At 42.0% G+C, this 21,170-nt stretch overlaps 1 protein-coding gene across 4 annotated transcripts in view; it reads left to right on the forward strand.

The window, feature by feature from the left end:
* The window catches only part of becn1 (beclin 1, autophagy related), a 93,433-nt gene extending 85,620 nt beyond the window's left edge, over positions 1–7,813 (forward strand). For all 4 annotated transcript variants that reach the window (XM_084135149.1, XM_084135147.1, XM_084135148.1 and 1 more), the window contains 2 exons: positions 6,976–7,118; positions 7,474–7,813. In XM_084135149.1, the coding sequence (XP_083991275.1) occupies positions 6,976–7,118; positions 7,474–7,642 (312 nt within the window). In that variant the 3' untranslated portion in view covers positions 7,643–7,813. The remainder of the gene's footprint in view (positions 1–6,975; positions 7,119–7,473) is intronic.
* Positions 7,814–21,170: the final 13,357 nt, after the last annotated feature.

Here is a 21,170-nt window from a genome sequence, read left to right on the forward strand (position 1 = left end):
GTTTCGCTCTGCATTCCAAAAGATGCAGTCTGGAAAGCAGATCTTTGTTTGAGCTTGAAGTTTTCAATCTGGAGGAAGCTGGAAAGATTCAGTCTGGCAGTCTTTGTTTAGCTAGAGGTTTCGCTCTGGATTCCAAAAGATGCAGTCTGGAAAGCAGATCTTTTGTTGAGCTTGCTGTTTCAATCTGGATTCAGGTGAAGAAGCTGGAACTCTATCCGGGTCACAAGGCACCATCTGTTGTAAAGTTGTTTCTTGTTCGAAGCAGAGACCAGTGAGACAGTTGGGATCGCGTTCAACAGAAGTTATTCTTTATTGAGAACTCCTCTGTACGCGGCTGTAGAAACGTCCAACATGATCTAATCTAACATAACTTTACATGGTATCTTATAGGCATTTTAGGAGGAGGGACTTTTGTGGGTGGAGACAAATTCAAACAAAGCATGTAAATGAGTATACAGGTTAAGGTAACACCCTAGACTTAGGGTCTAGCCAATCCTAATTCAATCAGCATAAGGCTCCAAGGGCCATTTGGGTCCGAAAGCCATTTGCAGAACAAAAGGTGAGATTCTCAGTGAATCATTCGTGTGCTAATCCCATCAGTTCTGAGTGATACTGGGACTCAAAGAGCCATTAAAGAGAAAACAGGAAAGGCAACTTTGCTGAGCAGAATGATTATCTTACCCTTAAACACTAAATACAATATTCTTTACCGTGATGTTATGTAAGGAAGCATATTTGAAATAGATTCTTAAATTTGAATCCTTCAGTACAAAAATTTCAGCGGTCAGTTCTTATACCAGTCAAATTTAACAATCCATTGGTGTGACGTTGTAAAGCTAGGTGCCTTTGTCTTGCTTTAGAGGCAGTCTTTTAAATCTTGTTTAGATCTTGCTCTTGTGACATCACACATCCCACAAATTTTGAGCTTGGTTAAAAAAAAAATACTGCTTTTATACTGATGAGATTAGCGCACAGCTGCATGTCATAAACACTTTACAAGAGAGCATGTGCACACATACGCATTTGAAAACATCGCCTGTCACTAAGTGAGATTTGTAAACCAAAAATATATAAGGTGGGAGGAGCAAGTAACTCAAGTCTCTACCTTTTGTCAAGTGCACACAAACCAAGCAAGTCAAGTCACAGTACCAAATAACGTCTCGGTTACGCATATAACCCTCATTCCCTGAAGGAGGGAACAGAGATGTAGTTGTATGTTACAACTGATTGGGATCACTTAGGGAGCCTGTCATCTTCGAGTATTGTAAAAACGAGCCAATGCGTTAATTGCTTCACACGCTCCGCACCGCAGCACGGGATAAATACAGAAGTGGATGCACAAACAAGTTGTTTTTCGCTGAGGAGCCGAGCGGAACCCGGGGTCAGCGGTGGTCAGGCAATAGTGGCGACGGGACTACGTCTCCGTTCTCTCCTTCAGGGAACGAGGGTTACATACGTAACTGAGACGTTCATCCCAATTAAATCGCCTCTAGTGCTGCCACCTTCCAGTGCCTAGGCAAAAGCATCCTGATCCTCCCGGATATTGTGGCGTATATAGGACAGGGCTTAGGCCAGGAAAGTCACTGCTGTTCCACAGGACCACTGGCAAAGCGTTACCTTTTGTTGGAAGGCAAACACTGTGGAAGCCACATCCTGCCCGAAGGGAGGTAACGTGGAGAAATACACATATGGACTGACCGAAGTTAGCGGGCAGTAGATCAGTGACGGCAGAGCAGGCTCTGTCAAGGGAAGACACAAGCTTGACACAGGGAGCCGTACCGTGGAAAAATACACATATGGGATCGCCGTAGGGATTGCAACATATGGACCCAGCCAAACACAAGTTTCACAAGCATACGAGTGATAGGCCACGTCCAACGCCGAAGGGGTGTGGAGGAACTCACAGGGTTCGGAAGAGGGGAACTCAACTGGAGCAAAAGGTGCACGTATCCAGTCCATAGGAGAGGAATGGGACAAATCGCAAGCCGTCACTACTGGCTTCAGGTGCATCCATATGCCCCAGGAGCCTCTGAAAGTTTCAGTGGGACCCTTTCTCACTTCTATGAAGCACTGACTGGACACGTTCCTGCTGGTGAACGTGTAGACCAAGTCTACCTCCGAACCTGAAAAGAGATCCTCAGTCCGTGGACGAGTTACTCTTCTCCAGTTGATCTGAAGACTCAACTGGCAATGTAGGACTTGAAGGGAGGGACTTGTACTGAGACTTCAACCCCTCAATGGAAGAGCACAGGATGGCCTGCGTTGCGGAAGGGTAGAGATCTGAAGTATGCGTCTTTCAGGTCGAACGATGCAGACCAATCTTGGGGATGTAGCATTAGGAATGCGTTTGTGTGTTCGCAATTTGAATGGAAGCTTGAAAAAGGACCCGAAATCAAGAAACGCAGATCCCTGATGGTCTTAACTCACTATAGCTTGAGTACAATGAATTACGGGGAACTTTCAGAAGCCTGTCTTCATATTGGCTGGAGGAACGGCTTGATCGCATCCTTCGCCAGTAGGAACGTGATGACCCCGCGCAGATGACAGACACACATTTGGAACACTGAAGTGTAACAAATAGTGCTGAGCATGGGCGGGTACCGGAAGAACTGAATCGTCTAGCCGAGTCTGCTGGTACAGAGGAACCGACTGAATCGGTCGGGAGCACCTTCCAGTGCTGTCGAGACTCAACTGGATCAGTCAGGTGTGACCGGGTCCTCGAACCGCACCCAACTGCCGGCTGGCGATACAAGAGGTAGCTGAATGTTGCAAGGCTTTTCAGGGTCGCACACCATCAGTCTGGCCCTCTTGGGACCCAGGAACAGAGGAAATGTCCCTCGCTACCCTTGATGGAGGACAGGCGAACCAGACAACTGGTGCGTGCATCCACTTCCGTATTTATCCCGCGCTGCCAATGTACATTGGCTCGTTTTTACAATACTCGAAGATGACAGGCTCCCTAAGCGTGATCCCAATCAGTCATAATGTACGACTACGTCGAACGTGAGCGACTGAAAGGGAACAGAAACATTTATAGTTTGTTTACCACAACCTACTTGTTTATTTTTCCTGATCCGATACTTGTATTTTCATAGTGCTTGGTGCACTAAGATAGTGGGTGCCGGCAAGTCTATGGTTATGTTTCCATCCAAACTTGTGAATTTAACTTATTCGCAAAATTGGAATATCGCATTAAACATTTGCGAATAAAGCACCATTTCCATCCAGTGAGCTGAAGAGAACAAAATTGTCACTTCCTGATAAACTGACGCTAAATATCACTAAGAAAAATGGAAGTTGCTGCAGTAGGAGATGCCACTGTGTAAAATAATTTAGTATATAATAAATTACTTGCGTTTCAGAGCATGCAGACGAAACGCAATAAAGTTATCTTGCTTTTGGAGGTGGATGCCTGCTGTTTGGGAACACAGTCATGTAAAACAGTTCTGGCAGGGAATTGTAGTACTTTGACAACAGACTTTGCTCAGGCATTTCAGAATGACCAAAACAGCATTTCAGATGCTGTGCAACGAGATCGGTCCGCTGGTTAGTCCAGTTATGCGTCCCATCACAGTGTCACATGTCTTTTTTGATGCTCATCGAGGAGTTTATTTGGTTTCCATAATAGTTTATACGGATGTTTTCTTATCGGATGAAAGGTTTATCTTACTCAAATGAGCGCATATGTTTTTTTGGCATTTTCCATCCAGCATTTAGTTTTTTTTATGCAAGTGATGAAAATGGTCATAAAATAGGTGGATGGAAACACCTTGGTTACGACTGTTTTTGATTGACACTGTGGGAATGCTCTGCGTGATTACATCTTGAAGCATGTGTGAATGTGTGAAATTTGCAGAACAATGGCCCGATCCCATGTCGGCACCCTGGTACGGGCTGCAAGCCTCAGAGTACCACGGAGGAAATGAGATGCCAAAGGGTTTCTACCCAAAGACATTCCACCCAAAGGAATGTGGTAAGCAGCTATGGCCGCCACATGAACCTTTAAAGTGGACGGGGATAGACTTGCTGTGAACTGCTCTTGCAGGAACTCCAGCACTGTACCAACTGGGCAGTTAACTGGGTCCAGCCGATGATCACAACACCACTCCAAAACTCTCCATTTCAGGGGATACAGTTTCCTCGTGGAGGGAGCTCTGTAATGTAAAATGGTCTCAACAACCTCGTTTGAGAGACCAGTACCTATGAGCTGGGCCCCCTCAGAGGGGGAGACACCAAGTTTGGGAACCATACTCGCTGTGGGGCTATTAACAGTAGGCGAACTTGGTCCCGGCAAACTCTCTCCAGAACTCCCGAGAGCAGAGCGATTGGGGGAAAGGTGTACAGATGTAGCCTCAGCCTCGGAGGAGCTGGATGCATGAGGGAGAACCAGAGTGGACAGTGAGACGTTTCTCGAGACGCAAAACAGATCCACTTGTGCCTGGCCGAACACACTCCATATCTGCTCCACCACCTCGGGGTAGAGCCTCCATTCCCTGGGCCTCAGCCCCTGCCTCAACAGGATGTCTGCTCCTATATTCTGAACCCCAGGGATGTAAGCTGCCCTGAATGAGAGCAGCTTCCCCTGGGACCACAGTAGGATTTGGTGTGGCAGTTTGCAAAGTGGACGTGAACACAAACCCTCCTGATGCTTTATGTAGGCGACCACCGATGTATTGTCTGTGCAGATAAACACATGATGGCCCTGAGGTCTGTGAGGAAATTCTTTAGAGCAAGAAAAACATGAGATGATGACCCTTCCAAAGACCTTGAGTCGAGCAACTTTACAGAATTGCTCCCCAAGACCTTGGGACAGGAACCATGGTTTCTTCCACATAAGCATTGCGTTTGACCCTGATCATGTGAAATGGGTTGCACCTCAGGGAAAACCCTTTGGGTCTGCAAGGGTCTCAGCCACTGCAAGGGTCTCATGTACAGCAGGCCAAAAGGTATCACGTTGGACGCTGCTGCCATCAGTCCCAACAGTCTCTGAAACTGTTTCACAGTGAGTGACTGGCCTAGCTTTATTCTCTTTATGTCTGAAAAGATTGATTTGATGCTTGCAGGGGAGAGGTGTGCCTGCATCGACACTGAGTCCCAAACCACGGCTAGACAATTGGTCCTCTGAAGTGAAGCAAGCACACTCTATTTGATGTTTAGCCATAACCCCAACTTTTTCATGTGGGCGAGAATGATACCTCGATGCCGAACCACCATTTGATGCAAATGAGCCAGAACCAGTCGTCGATGTTGTTCATGATACGAATACCCTAAAGGCGCAGAGGCGCTAGAGCTGCATCCTTGCATTTTGTATATATTCAATGGCCCCTTTCCCCCAGCAGGGTTTTCACCTCTTGTTCCATTACTAGAAGGAGAAAAATAAGGCGATGTTTTTCTGATTGTGTTTTTGTGCTAGCTGGTTTAGGCCTGTCTTAAACCACCAGTAGTTTGCAGCCCAATAAGTGATTCAGTGATTCATTCTTAATGAGTGATTTATTGAATCATTCATTCATGAAACGGTTGATTAATTTAGGAACAAAGCAAATGACAGGCTGTGTCCAAAATCGCATACTCTCTTGAGTTTGTACATATTTTGAACAAATTCAATAACAAAGCTCTGCAATTCCAATTATATATTTATTCTATTGCATCTTTAATGTTTTTTATTTTATTTTTGTTTTGTTTTTACTAGTAATAATTGAATTAGAGAACTCTTTAAATCTAATGGTTACTATTTGTAGAGCTTTCTAATTGTAATTTTTACTAGTAAGAATTGAATTGTAGAGCTCTCTAATTTAATTCTTACTAATAAAAATGCAATTACGATAAGTAACGCTGGGAACATTTTAAGCTACAACCCCAAATCAATAACATTTGTGATTTTTGGTGGCTGCAACACACTCCAAAAAAGTTGGGACAGAGGCATGTTTACAACTGTCACATCACCTTTCATTTTAATTAACTTTTTAATAGTTTGGGAATTAAGGAAAATAATTGTTGTGGTTTTGCAAGTGGATTTTTTGCCCAGTCTCGCCTGATACAAGACAGTCAACAGTCTGTGGTTGTCATTGTCTGATTCACTTTTCATGTAGGCCATACATTTTTAGTAGGAGACAGATCTGGACTGCAGGTAGGCAGTCAAGCACATCTACTCTATGGTGTAGAGTGTCTACAAAACCACTCTGTTGTAGCACATGCTGAATGAGGCCTGGCATTGTCTTGCTTTCCAGGAAAGATATCATCTTGATACCATTAAATGTCTCTGTACAATCCCAATATATGCCTCAGCGTCAGTGGTACGCATGCAAGTCACCCATGCCATTTGCACTGATGCACCCTCATACCATGACAGACGTTTGCTTTTGCACCTGTCGCTGATGAAATTCTGGATGGTCCCTTTCATTTTTGGGACTGAGAACTCAATGCCTGTTTTTCTCCCCTAAAAAACAAGCTGAAACGTGGACTCATCTGACCGCATCACACAATTACACTGTGTTTTGGATCATCTGAGATGAGCTCGGGCCCAGAGAACTGATGTATAGCTTTCTTGTTGCATACAAAAAGAAGGGATGGTTATATCTTTTTAGTCTAATATGTAGTATTAACTTGATACCAAAATATTGGTACTTTTCACATTATTACAGTGAGTAATTGTTATCTGGTAATCTCTACATAGCAGCCACCAAGAAGATAGAGGGCCTTTTGTGTTGAAAAAATAGTTTATTCTAGAATAGTGATAAGATTGGAGCCTTCATCTCTTGTGAGCATAGACCATCAATCAATTTGCCAAAACTACTGTACATTTCTAGAAAGTAAAAACTAAAAAGCCAAAGTAAAACAAATGTACGTGAAAAGGTGATTTGCATTTCTTAGTGGGATTAATTTAATTATCAGGAAGACACTGTCCTTTACAAATTACTTGGAGGAAATGTACAAGTCCCATCATCAGTATAGTTTTGCTTCTGTTTCCATTTGTAGGAGTTGCCATTATATTGCTCAGGTGGTCTGCGCTTTTTCTGGGATAATAAATTTGACCATGCAATGGTGGCCTTCCTTGACTGTGTCCAGCAGTTTAAAGAGGAGGTGGAGAAGGGTGACACAGGCTTCTGTCTGCCATACAGGTAAGAATGTCCAGAAGACAAATTTATATATAAAAAAATTCATTATAGATCACCAGGGTGCTGGAAGATATAATTGTATCTAGTACAAGGGAAAGCTAACTTAATCAGCCAAGCGAGGATGGTTGTTGGGAACATTGATAATCTCAAAATGACCTTCTATCAGGCTATTAATTAGTCATAGATAGTGGTAAACATGTTTTAGTTTTTTTGCTAAGACAAATTAATCTGCCAATATTTGGTGATTTTGAGATGTTCAGTGTTATGTACCAATATCTATGACTTTAGCAACACAGTTTTAAAACTCTATCTAAGAGCATGATTTTCCAAACACTTTCTGTTTGTCTTCTGTATTTAGAATGGATGTGGACAAAGGAAAGATTGAGGACACAGGTGGCAGTGGAGGTTCTTACTCTATTAAGACTCAGTTTAACTCAGAGGAACAGTGGACCAAAGCCCTCAAGTTCATGCTCACTAACCTGAAGTGGGGTCTGGCCTGGGTCTCCTCGCAGTTTTACAACCGCTAGATTTGATCTCGACTCTTACCTGATCCATGACGAGAGGAAACCACATGAGATCTTCACAGTACTAGGATGGGAATTTACCTTTTTTTGAGTGAACTCAACTTCAATCACCATCATTTTGTTAGAAAACAGAAAATGGAATATAATTAACTATTAAAATACCAGTAATGTGAATTTGTGTAACTGGTGGTATATTTCATGAGCGTCACTAGGAGTATTCGGGGTGAGCAGGGGTTGGAGGGATGCCTATACCTGAATGTTTTCTTGTCTAGAACTCCCCAGGAGTCAAGTGTGGAACTATAATGGGAGTTAGTGGGTAAATGGGGTTATTCTTACTCAGCCATGTAAGTAGATATGTTTCAAGTTCATTAACATCTTGTTTATATAGGGCTAAGTTCAAATACAGAAACAGGTCCAGTCAAAGCAACTTACATTTGAGAAACATCACAAGCTAAATAGGCTAGTATTGGTAATCACACCAAGGTAAGAAAATATACAAATACTGTATAGATTTAGAAATACTCATGGTAATTGTGTATATCCATTGTAACTATAAAATAACAATAAACATTTTTAAACTTTAAGTAAATTTAATGACAATAATATTTTTTTTCATTGTAGGCATTTGTGAATGTGCTGATGAAGCTATAATTGCTCAATGATCTTTTTTTCATTGTAGGCATCTGTGAATGGGCTGATGATGATATTATTGCTCAAAGGAACATTGAATTATTGAAAAATAATGCACACCAAGGTGGTATTTCAGCCATGACGCAAAGTGTCAATAAATCAATAGTCCAGCATAAATTATTCTGCTTATAATTCAGTTTCCACACTGCAAAATTATTTTTTTAAGACATTAATTTTGTCAAGTTTTTGTCCTTAAAATGCTCTTGTGTGTAGAACTACTTTATTAGCCATCTTCCATATAAACTGCCCAAGCAGTTGTGCCTCCAAGTGGGGGCCATGGCCACTCCTAAAAAACTGTGGCCACCCCACTGACACCCCCCATTTGTCAAAACCATGTTACTCACCATGTTACACTTTGATGAAAAATTATTTTGCTGTTTTTGGCTATAAGGCCCTTTGAAATATCTGAAAATAATTTGTGAGGAAAAACTGTAATGTGGCCGAGAGAGGTCTGGGGCCTGGACCATGAAGCTGATTTCTACTTGCATATGTAAAAAATAGCAACAAATTCGGCATATGTTCATTACAATTACATTTTCTCACTAAATTATGTTATCAATTATAAAAGGCAGTGAAAAAATCCCTCTCATAGTATTGGGGTTTTGATGCCAGAAGATAGACTTTATTATCAGAGATACACTGCTCCAAAAAAAAATTAAGGGAACTCTTAATCATCACAGTATAACACGGTCAATTAAACTTCAGGGATATCAATCTGTCTAGTTAGGAAGCATAAGTGATAGTGAATCAGTTTCACTTGCTCTGGTGCAAATGAAAGTGACAAGTGCACTGGAGAGGCAACAGCAAGATAACCCCCAAAAAGGGAATCGTTTTGCGGGTGGTGGCCATTGAGAATTCAAGGTTTTTCTTGGCTCAAAACGAGGCAGAGGTGGTAAAATCCTGATGATGGCTGAAGAAAACACTTTTTACAAGCAAGTATTTTAATAAGATAATTAGATTTTTTTTTTTTTCTAAGACTATCATATATTGTGTTTCCCACAGGATTTTTTTCATTAATCTGGTGCACTTTGAGAGTTCAAAATTAAGAGCTCCAACCCATGTTCAGTGTGCAAAGAAAAAGTCTGTGCATTGACTTGTACCTGGACTTTAAAGGGAACTCTAAGGCTCATGCGCTACAGATGTGCAGATAATCTCTAACGTCACACGAATCCGCTGTTAAAAATAAATCATCCAACTGCTCGAACCTTTGATATTCTCTGATTTAGATATCTGCACCTTATCACATTACAATTATTCAAATTCTCAGTGTATGGTAACATATCACACTGAAGTAGGCTTGGCATGAAACAGCATTAAATGAGATTGAGATTGTTTAAAATATTTTTTGAATATACAAATTGGTCAATGACATGACGCCTAAATTTTCTGTCCGATTGCATTTTTTTAGGCAAAAACGGGTTTAAATGCATAAAAAGATACTGCATATTTGAAGTGCCTCTCCCATGCATGTACTCACTTTAACTCATCAAAAACCTTTACTTATTTGTTATTTGTTTTGTTATTTAAAGTGTCAAAACATCATGTGGTGCGACCGTCCGGCCATAACTTATGTTTTGAAAACGTCTTTGAAATTACTCTGAATTTATTCAAATTTATTTTCTGCACTATTTGGCATGATTTCCAAAATGTTTTGTAATCCTTTAAAAAAAATCAAAGCATTTGTATTTATATTTCCATCATAATATACAAACAAACTTTGTCCGATGATGTCCATTTTATGAAATATCATGTGGTGTGACCATCAAGGAACTACCATTTTAGGACTTTTATGTTGAAAACTATTCAAACACAGGACGTTACATCATATACCAATTTACCAAGGACCCATGAAAGCAGCAAGCAGGTTTGTAATTCTCTCAAATTGGAAAAAAAATAAACCTCTGTAATGGTTGGTATGTAGTTGCCACATTTCGATGTCATGTGGTATGACCTAAAAAAAAATGAATATTAAAGTTATTTCTACAAATATATATTTGTATTATAAATTTCATAGTGACCTTTTTTTGGGAAGCTAGCTTGTTTTGTTTAGGTGGCCAATTCTGTGCCTGTAAATTTTGAATGAATTTGAAAATATCATGTGGTGCGACCAAATATCATGTGGTGCGACCACTGCAGACTGTTTTCCATGATAGATATATGTCCTAGATTGGCAGTTTTATGCTTTTATATTCAATTGACAGTTTATATACAAAAAAATACTTTAATTTAGTATCATTTGGAATAGATTTTTATGCAATTTGGGATATTTTCTTCATATATTTCAAGTTTGTTTACTCTTTGTACAATATGAGAAAAATGCAACAACAAAAAATTAGAGCATGTCATTTCAGTTTAGTAATTATGCATTTATTAGTAGTGTATTTATTATTGCCTATTTATTTATTTAAAACTATTTGAATCTATTTTACCAGATGCCACTGCCAAGCGAAAAAAATCTGTTTTCTATGTGAACATATAGTAAACTGTAATTTATTCCTGTGATCAAAGCTAAATTTAATCTTCAGCATCTTTAATCCAGTCTTCAGTGTCACATGATCCTTCAGAAATCATTCTAATATGTAACCCTGGACCACAAAACCAGTCACATGGGTCAATTTTTTTTTTATTGAGATTTATACATCATATGAAAGCAGAAAAAATAAGCTTTCCATTGATGTATGGTTTGTTAAGATAGAACAATATTTGGCCGATACAACTGAAAATCTGGAATCTGAGGGTGCAAAAAAATCGAAACATTGAGAAAATCGCCTTTAAAGTTGTCCATTTATGTTTGCGATATTGCTATATTCACTCATCAAAAATAAATATTTTATATATTTATGGTAGGACATTTACAAAATATGAAACATGATCTTTATTTAATATCCTAATGATTTTTGGAATAAAAGAAAAATCGATAATTTTGACCCATACAACGTATTGTTGGCTATTGCCACAAATATATTGTAGCGACTGGGCTATTTGAATCATTCGTTCGTTTGATTCCGAATTAACAAATTCGGACTCTCTGTGTTTTCTAAGCACATTCCTGCCCAAAACGTTCTTTGCTAAGCTTATCAGAGCTTGTAACCTCCTGACTTCGAAATTATAAATCATACGCCAGGCTCCAGAGAGACTGGAGCAAATGGACTTTTACGACATTAATTGCCCCTCAGAGATACTCCAGAAAACCTGGAAACAACATTCCTTATTCCCTGTGGGGAGCTTCCAAAAGGACCCACAAAGAGATAACGAAACCTTACACACACACACACACACACACACACAAACATCCTCTGTGTGATATTCAGGATAGAAATATAGTTTTAATGTATGTAACTCAGATTTGGGTTTGACCTTCCTGTATGCATGTTTTATTAATTTGTTTGATCATATAATTATGATTTTCTAGTGTTGAGCTCTGAAATGTATTTGTGAAGAATGTTTCTCCAGGGGAATTGCCTTCCCCCCACCCACTTTGTTTTATGGCCTAACGGAATGTCGACAACCCAGGAATCTCACTGAGATTCTGGCAGAGGAGCAGAATTAAAGTGTTCATCCTAGATATTTTATATGTATAACCATTGAGGAAATATGCAAACCTGAATGTAATTTCTCTTTTCCACGATTGTTCTTCTCTGTGATATGTTTTTGTATTCTTGTAAACCTTAAAGGAATAATGTTTCAGAGGTGCACACTGTTGCGAATTCATAGGTATATGTCATGTGGTCTTTTTAAAGTCCAATTTTCATTCCCACTTGTAAATGCACATCACATTTTAGGTTAGTCTTATTCCCAGTTTGTTAATCGAACTTTTAATACTTATCTTACAGAGTAAGAAGGTAGGCCGTAGCTTTTAAACATACCAAATTTGGTCTTGAATTAAACCTCCATATACCCGTAGGAAAGATATGGATACCAAATTATGATAAAATGCATTTTACTGCAGTTATAATTGTTTAATGTAGAAATGGCATGATCCTAAGACTGCCATAAAACATGCAAATCAAACTCATAGTGAGACAAAGAACTTTTCTCCCGCCTGGAATTTCGCGTTCCAATTGGCTCAAGCCCAGGGAGGAGTGAAATTCCTGTGCCCTAGAAAAGCGGTTACACTCCGCGTTCCGCTGAGTTCTGTTCTGTATTTCCTTTCGTCTTGTTTTGTTCCTGCATTTTCACGAACCCGCCTCGTCAGCGAGAAGACCTTATGGCTCCCTTTGGGAGCGTTTTCAATTTTCTTTAAGTCTTTTCTTTATTTTCGTCTTCGGACTCCACGAAGCAAACGCAGCAGACAACTTCAACTCAAAGAGAAAGACTCTTTCGAAAACCCCGCTACCGCGCTCACCAGAAGACACGAGAGCGCGAGCCCTGCTTTCTTAAAGAAATACACGCACGCTGGTCTTAGGACACACGCATGAACTCTGCGTTCTTCAGCAACAAAGAGAACCATTTTGCAAGATAAGTTTATTGAACTTTTAATGTGATTTGATTCCTTGCTGTCTCTCAAAAGGTTGCCTGTGATTTTGCCATGCAGAGATCATCTCGGTGATCTCTCTCATCCTGAACTTTAGTTTCACTTTCTCCCTTTCATCCTCTCCCTCTCTCATCTGTTATCCGTTTGGTCTTGTAATGTTTTCATCCGTATGTTTCTGTTGTAAATATGTATTTACTCTGTGTATACTCGTAGTTTCAATGTAGTATTAGTCTAATTATTAAATTCCATATGTCCTTGACTGACTCTGTTTTAATTGCCCATGTTACTTAGTCCCTGAAATGTTCGATCTTAGCTATATGCTTTATCTTGGTACGATTTAAGTAAGCTAATTTTACAAACATAGAAAGTTGTCTTTTCAAGGCCTGGAAAAGATACTCTTTCTCGTGTTTGTAAGAAGGATAATTTTCCTTGAGAATTAAGTTAATCTTACGTTCAAAACAGATTGTTTGATAACTAAATTAATTCCATTAAAGTTATCCCATTACTTCGAGCTGAAATAAGACTATTTGATGTATTAATGACGAACCATAACCCGTTATGGTAATCATTCATATATCAATCTAGTTCAGCTGCGATAAATTAATTTAACTGTAACATACAAAATATTAATCATATTCATGATTAATTATTAAAATTCCCTATAGATCATTTGAGCTAATATTAATATTAATGTACAACCCATTGTTGCTACAGTTTGGTGGAACGAATGCGGGGCATTTCAAACTTTGTTATGGGCAATATTCAGTTTCAATCTGTTTATATGGTTATTAATAATTTTTGCGCATTATGAAATTATGAATTTGTGAGATAAGTCGCAAACGCGAACTCACTTCTAACTGACCAAGGCAAAAAGCCGAAGTCAGCAACGTTACATTTTTAACAAGTTGCTAAAATATGACTAGACAAATTTTAACACTGTTAAATGTGAGTAGACTGCAGTCCATATGAACCTGTGCCTGTAAAGACGAAACAAAACTCTTTGCAGTGTACATGTTGATATTAATAAACCGCCTATTAAGACGAAGGAATCTCTTTCTAGTGCGAGACGTAAGTCTGATCGGGGCGAGTTTCCCCCCCTCAGCAGTATAAGTAAGGCCTGAATAAATTATCGCTAGTTGAAGTTATGGTTAGTCCAATGATGTCCAGCTAAGACGATTTCTCCTGTGGGTTAGTGACTTAGCTACTCACTGTGAACCTACGCAAATCAAAAAATCATATAAACAACACAGGTTTGATGATAGATTTGTAAATTGGAGCTTTGTTAGATTTAAGGAAAATCTAAAGTTATAACAACAGACGGATAATTCCTGTTGTTCGCAGCTGTATTAGTTAAACAGACGGATAATTCCTGTTTTGCTCACAGCTCTATTAACTAAACAGATGCGATACTTTCTGTTTGTTCAGTTTAATTAAAACAGACGATAATTCCTGTTTTATTTAAACCGTTTCATGTACAATGTGTAATTAAAACAGAAGTTTAATTCCTGTTTGTTCAGTTATTAATTAAGACAGACGATAATTCCTGTTTTATTTAAACCGTTTCATGTACAATGTGTAATTAAAACAGAAGTTTAATTCCTGTTTGTTCAGTTATTAATTAAAACAGATGATAATTCCTGTTTTATTTAAACCGTTTCATGTACAATGTGTAATTAAATAGACGTGTAATCCCTGTTAGTCACATGTTGTGAAACTCGCGTCATTTTTCGCATGCAACCGAGCGCAAAACGAACCCAAATGTATAGTGATTCTAAGATAAAAATTTGCAGTCTCAATTGTTGAAACACTCCACTGACCAACAGCCTTTAGGTGTGTGGCAGTTCTCAAATTACGCGCCCCACCGAGTCATCCGACGTCAGCACCACTCCCACTGACGTCAGCCTGCATGAGCACAATTACGCCACCTCGTGGCCAGTTATCAGATAACGCTCTCTTTACGGCTGAATTCATTTCCCGGTGAATTAATGTTTAAACTCTAAATAACTATTCGCATTTACAGCTTTGCTCGTGCGAATATTATTTTGTGTAACACAATTTTCCTGCTTTTGACTGATACATTTACTCTGAGTTTGGTTCAAACTAGATTTGAATTAAAACTTAGATTAAATCCCAGCCATTCCCTTAGAGGAAACAACGGCACCTAGTGGCCGCCTCCCGCTAGGTCGGTTCACTCAGCTCTCTTTTCTCTCTCTTCAAATCCTGTCAGGAATTGTTTATTTCCACTTTTCTATTTTGATTTATTTTATAGTTATGGCACTGTTACCAGTTCTCCTTTTACATTTTCTTTACATGTTCATTTAAATTTGATTTAAACGTTTGAATTTTAAATTTAAATTGAGTTGTCTATTCAGCCACTGATATCCACTTGGAGGAAACAGCACCATCGTGTGGCCTTGTGGATACTAAGTCGGCATCACTATTTTCCTCCTTTCACTCTTTTATCGTATTTCTCTCCTGATTATTTTTATAAATAGGACTGATACTTTATTGTATCTGGATTATTATAAGATATCATTCTGATTTTCACATTTCCTTACATGCTTATTTTAAATTTTAATTTAAACAAGTTTTGAATTTTTGATTTGAATTAAGTTCTCTGTTTGCCAGGTTAAGCACAGAGAGGGAGCACGCCCCCTTGTGGTGAAAACCCACTACTGCGGCCTGCCTCTTCTCCTGGGTTCATCCTGTCATTACATTTTGATTTTATTTTTAAATTTTTATTTTTATTCTATTATTTTATTTCTACTGTTATTCTTTTCCTTCTCTCTCTTGGGTTAGGTCATTTTGATAAGTAACATTATCATAATCTCCTTTTGTTTATTATTATTTAGTAAAACCTTTGACTCTTATTGCCACATAAATAACTAATCCATTTGGTTTAAACAAACTAGCCTTAATTCACTTTAAGTTTCATTTGTTTATCCTTTGTGTATTTATAGGTGGCATTCACTAGAGCACTGTGGTGAGTTGCAGTCATCTCGGGTTGGTTTCCGCGAGCGAGGTCATCTGTCCGACGCTACCTGGCACTGGCCGTGTGTCTCGGACTCTTCCGAATCTCGTACCTCCGGTTGTGGCACGCCACCCCGACATCAGCAATTTGGCCCGCCAAAAGGTTAAGTCAACGTCAGCGACACACAAGGCAATTTTGAGACAATCACTCGAACTGGGGTCTGCTGAAAGGACCACTCCGAAAGGAGAGTTCCGAGGAAAACTCAATCTTTCCGTGCCGTCTGATGATTGACACCTTGGCGTTGCCACTTTGTGTTTAAAGTCGCAAGTGGTTTGAGTGGGCACACCGTGGTACCGAGAGACGAGGTTGCCCGAGAGCACTGCGGTCAAGTGTTGGAGAACCGTCGGAGAGGTTGACCGAGCCACTGGTTTCCACCTGAATGACCTCAATTCACCGCAGGTAAACTAAATTTAGTAAAACCCATTCCACTTACTATAAGCCACAGAACACTAGATATCTCCCGGATATTTTAAGTGTTGGCCCATCTCTTCTCTAAGCCACACCATCTTCCTAGGTTTTCTACCCCGATAGCCCCACTCACCTGTTGGCCCTATCCTAAACCCTAGCAGTGGTAATAGCTTAGGTCTCTTTATCCTCTTGAACACGTACTGTGTTACTATTCTGTTTATTTAATTTCAGACCTAGTCATCACTAGTGTTTTGTTTTACCTCAGTCTTTTCTATCCTTTGTTCGGTTGTGATTTGTTTCTTTCATTTTCACCTAGAGACAAGTAACCTACGAGAGCCACCAAGGAAGCTAAATAATAGAGCGACAAACCAAACAGCCGGTGTCATCACGTGACCCGCGAGGCTACTGCCTGTCAAATCTCTAGTTCGGGTCCTTCGACCCAAGTCAATTGGCTCCGCTAACTGTCTAACTGTGCATCAGTTAGCCCAAAATTCTCATAAACGGCATAGCCCGTATGAGTATAGCTCATTAACCTTAGAACGAACTTGCATTGGTCTCTTTGTGTGTGTGCTGTGCTTCTCTCGCCTACAGCGAAGCCAATATGTCCCGTGCATCCAGTCCCGCGGTCCGTCGGGAGCACTTAGCGACATGGCTGGAAGCGACAACTAGCACCTTCCTGCCCAAGGACGCCAGTGACCTGCAGCATCTGAACCAAACACAGCTGGATACTGAGCTGGACCAGCTGATGGCACAGGATCCTAGCCAGAGTTACACCCACAAAGAACTCGCCAGGATCACCGGGACCCTAGCTCACCTCCTCGTCACCCAGGCACGGCTCAGCGAACGGAGCAACATCGACCTGGAGCAGCAAGCCGCAATGCTTAAGCTTCAAGCGGAGGAGGCCCGGAAGGACCAGGCCCGAACCCAAAGTCGCCTTGATCAGCTCCTCCTCGAAACCCAGTACCAGCGCGAGAAAGAGGACGCCACAGATCCAGAGCTACAGAAAGAAGTAGAAAGACTTCGAAATGCCCTGCAAGATCTGCGCCTCGACACAGACCAAAGAGAACAGTTGGAGAGAGAAACCAGAAAAGAACTCGACGAAAAACTCCAACAAAGTGACGCTCTCCTAGAGAGAGCCGAGACTGAACGAAAAGAAGCAGAAGCAAAAGCCAGGGCCTGCGAAAAACATTTGCAAATGGCCCGAGCTAAAATCGGTGAGCTTACTCTGCAGAGAGACGAGCTCCAAGATGAACTTGACACTGTTCATGCAGAACTGAGACATTCTTACAGACTGCAGAGTGGCTGGAACGGAGAAACACACATCACAGAGTTTCTCCCGGCCAGCCACCCCATCCCTTTCAGCCAAGAAACCAGAGCTGAAAAGGGAGATGTAAGCCCACGGCTCAAGATATCACCAGCCAGCTTTCAAGAACACATGTCAGCAGCGAAAGGGGGAGGACCCTTCCAGAAAACCCATGCCACTTACCACGGCACGACCCCCCGAGAACTTGACAAGCTAGCTCGAAACATTCCTATGTTCGATCCAGATTCTGCAGAAGGTTGTGACATTCATGCTTATTTAAAAGACATTGACTTTCACTTGCAAACTGTCGCCAACGTGACAGCTTGGGACAATTTGTATCTGTTAAGAATAACGGCTAGCAGTGATGTTCGTAGCTTCCTAGACCGTCAAACTGAGGCTGTCAAAACGGACTTCCAACAATTACGGCAAGCTTTGATCCGTGAATTCTCTGATCCAGACTCCGATCAAGGCTTCATCGCTGCTGTAGACCTCAAGCAAGGTCGGCGTGAACACCCCCAGATCTACTACAACCGACTCCGACAAGCCTTTTTCGGAGCCCGGAATGAGCCCGGGATGGAACAGGACATCAACTTTAAAACTCTGTTCCTCAGAAACCTACATCCTACTTTAAGTTACCATTTGGGCGTGGCCGCGTGCCCACGTAGCATGTCTACACAACAGCTGCGTGACTTAGCCCATAAAGCTTACACCAAGCAAAAGACTATTTCTGAAAAGACTGTGAAAAACCCCACAATCTATTCTGTCTCTGAACACTGTTCAAAACTGACTTTAGAGGGTGTCCCACAACACCACAGTCACAGACATTTTTACAGAGAGTCACAACCGTTCCAAACCAGCAGAGGGCAACACAATCGCGGTGGTGCTCGTCCAAAGCACCAGAGCGAGCGCTCTGAAAGATTCCGGGAAGCCGGCCGGCGACCCAAGAAGAGCCGATCTCCACCGTCCAGGACAACAAGCCCCGACAGAGAGTGGAACCACTCTCGACACGACACTGGTAAGCTCAAGCCTGAGCGCACATCAGATAACCACAGTGCAGCCACGTCTGAAACAGCAGAGATCCTAAGGGTGCTGAAAGAGCTTCTTCACCAGAAACGTTGCAAGAAAGACAACAAGGACGAGCCAGACATCTTATGCCTAAGCATAAGAACTGAAACCAAACCGTCTGTCCGCCATCTGACTGAGCCAAGCACCTCGAACACTGCTCATCATCCACAGACCACAGAGCTAACTGTCACATCACAAGGTGACAACATCACCAAAGCTCCACAGCTGACAGCTGCACACCCTGAACGAGACGGCACACTTCCTCACACCAGGTACCAAAATACCAAGGTACCAGGAAACGCTGTTCTGTCTAACTGCCTCCACAGCAAGCTACACGAGACCGGTCCTAACCACCCAACGACCGTTACACCTTTCCCGATGCCAATGTTTTTGGGCAACCTGATCAAAAAGGGGGTGGCCCAAAAACTCTACCTGAACATCACGTTGGAAAAGGAAGTCAGCATGGAAGCCCTGATAGACACAGGATCGGACATTACGGTGATCTCAAATCAACTGTTCCAAAGACTCCAATTTGAAGCTAAGAGACAAGACCGAACTCTTACACCTCAAACTTGTGAACTGAACGTACAGTCATACAGTCAACATGACATCCGGCTCGAACAGGTAGCCCACATTCACCTGACAATTGGTCCTTTGAGTCTAGTCCATCCCGTGTTCATCTCAAAAATGGACACTTTTCCGTTCCTCATCGGCAGAGACCTTCTAGATCGTTTTGAACCGTTACTGGACTTGAAACAGCTCAAAGTCTGGGCTCAAGTACGAGAACTTTGCCCCCTCCAGTCACAGCCAGACGGTCAGGTCACAACGGTCACAGAGTTCACGGGAACTCTCACAGCCAGCCATGAAGACACGGACTCAGCACCAAGTCAAGGTTCAACTGTGCTACCCTGCACCTTACAGCCCACCAAAGACTTTGACACCTGCTGCTTCAAGGTCATGACTCACCTGCAGCGACATGACCTCACTCAAGCCATCGCCAAGCCTGGCGCACTAAACAACAAGCTGTGGTCACTTTCAACCCACCCACCCACCCTAAAGAAAGTGAAGATTACACACAGCATAAGACCTTTACGAGCTCATCTACCTACCTCAGAGCCGCTTACGCTGGCTCCGCTGTTTGCAAAGACAACCATAACGGACATGCGGGCTTCTGACATCTACATAAAGACTTTAAATGCCCACCTCTCAAACCCCTCCAACCACCCTTGCATGCCATCTGACCTCACTGACAACCTGTGCCTCAGACCACTGCATAACACAACGCACATGCTGCGTGAACAGAACAACATTCTGAGTTGTGCACCGATTGACATCACAATGCCAAGGCTTGTAATGGCAAGGCACACAAAGGGGGGTAAACTGCTAATGTTCGTCTATAACGCATCATGTGCTACACACAGCAGCACCAGAGCCACTGACGAGACACTGAAGCAAGCGACAAGCCGACAGCAAGATGTGGCAAAACATGGGCCAAGGCGAACTAAACCCAGTCGCCGCCCACAAAGTAAAAAGACTGCCCTGTCCAATCAAAGACAACCCTTGCTGGCTTCTTCCTCCCCTTTCTCTCTCTTTCTCCCTGTTGTTTGTACCAGGTTGCTGCTGTGGTTAGCCATGCTGTACTGTCAGCCAACCAGAGGACAGCTACCACCGAGAGAACAACTGAGACTCCAGATCACCGACCGCAAGACCTACCCCCAGCAAGTGCATGTTCGACTCATCCAGGCCTGCCCGGTCTACAGAGCACACTACCCCAGCTCCGTAGCCCAATACATCGGGACAAGTGCCCGACGGACAGAGGACTCCCTCACTCATGCCGAGGCCAAGGTCGAACACATGTTCAACCAACTTGAGAAAGTGACTGTCACACAATCGGGACTCCTAAGCACCAACCACCACTCCAGACGGCTCCTGGGAGTGTTGCTCCGAGTCGTAGCTGCCACCAGAACTCTGTTTAACATTGGTACGTCCAGTGTAAATGCAGCAAACCAGACCGCAAACTCCATGAAGCCGCTGTTTACTGTCTTACAGAGTGACTTTGTCCAGACTCCGCTGGTTACAGCGCTAACGACAGACATGCTGTGGGAGCTTAACTCCTCCAATGACAGCCTAGCCACAGGTGTAATCCCACCGTACCTGATACTAAGCCTGATGCTAACTGTGCTGGCTTCCACCATCAACATGCCAGCTGACCTCCTACAAATACACCTGGCCTACTCTCTGGGTAGCGCCATCTCACTCTGCGTCGATCCCGAGCAGAGAGAAGTGGGTTTTCTCCTAAATCTGCCTATCATCGAGTCAAGCCAAGTCTACAGACTTACAGACATTGTCAAGGTCAGGTTTTGGAAAAACAACACCCACATCAAGATAAGCCCTCCAGACGTGGTGGCCTACCACGACAGCGACACACAACGGTACTCAGCTCCAAACCTGCACCTGTGTACTATGACCAAAGACATTCATTATCTCTGCCTTAGCAAACCCTTACTCAGAGACAACGCTGAAGAAATCTATGGGTTGCACCCCCTGGTCAGCAAAGTCA

Source organism: Abramis brama, assembly GCF_963993115.1.
Source record: "Abramis brama genome assembly, chromosome: 14".
Taxonomy (NCBI): domain Eukaryota; kingdom Metazoa; phylum Chordata; class Actinopteri; order Cypriniformes; family Leuciscidae; genus Abramis; species Abramis brama.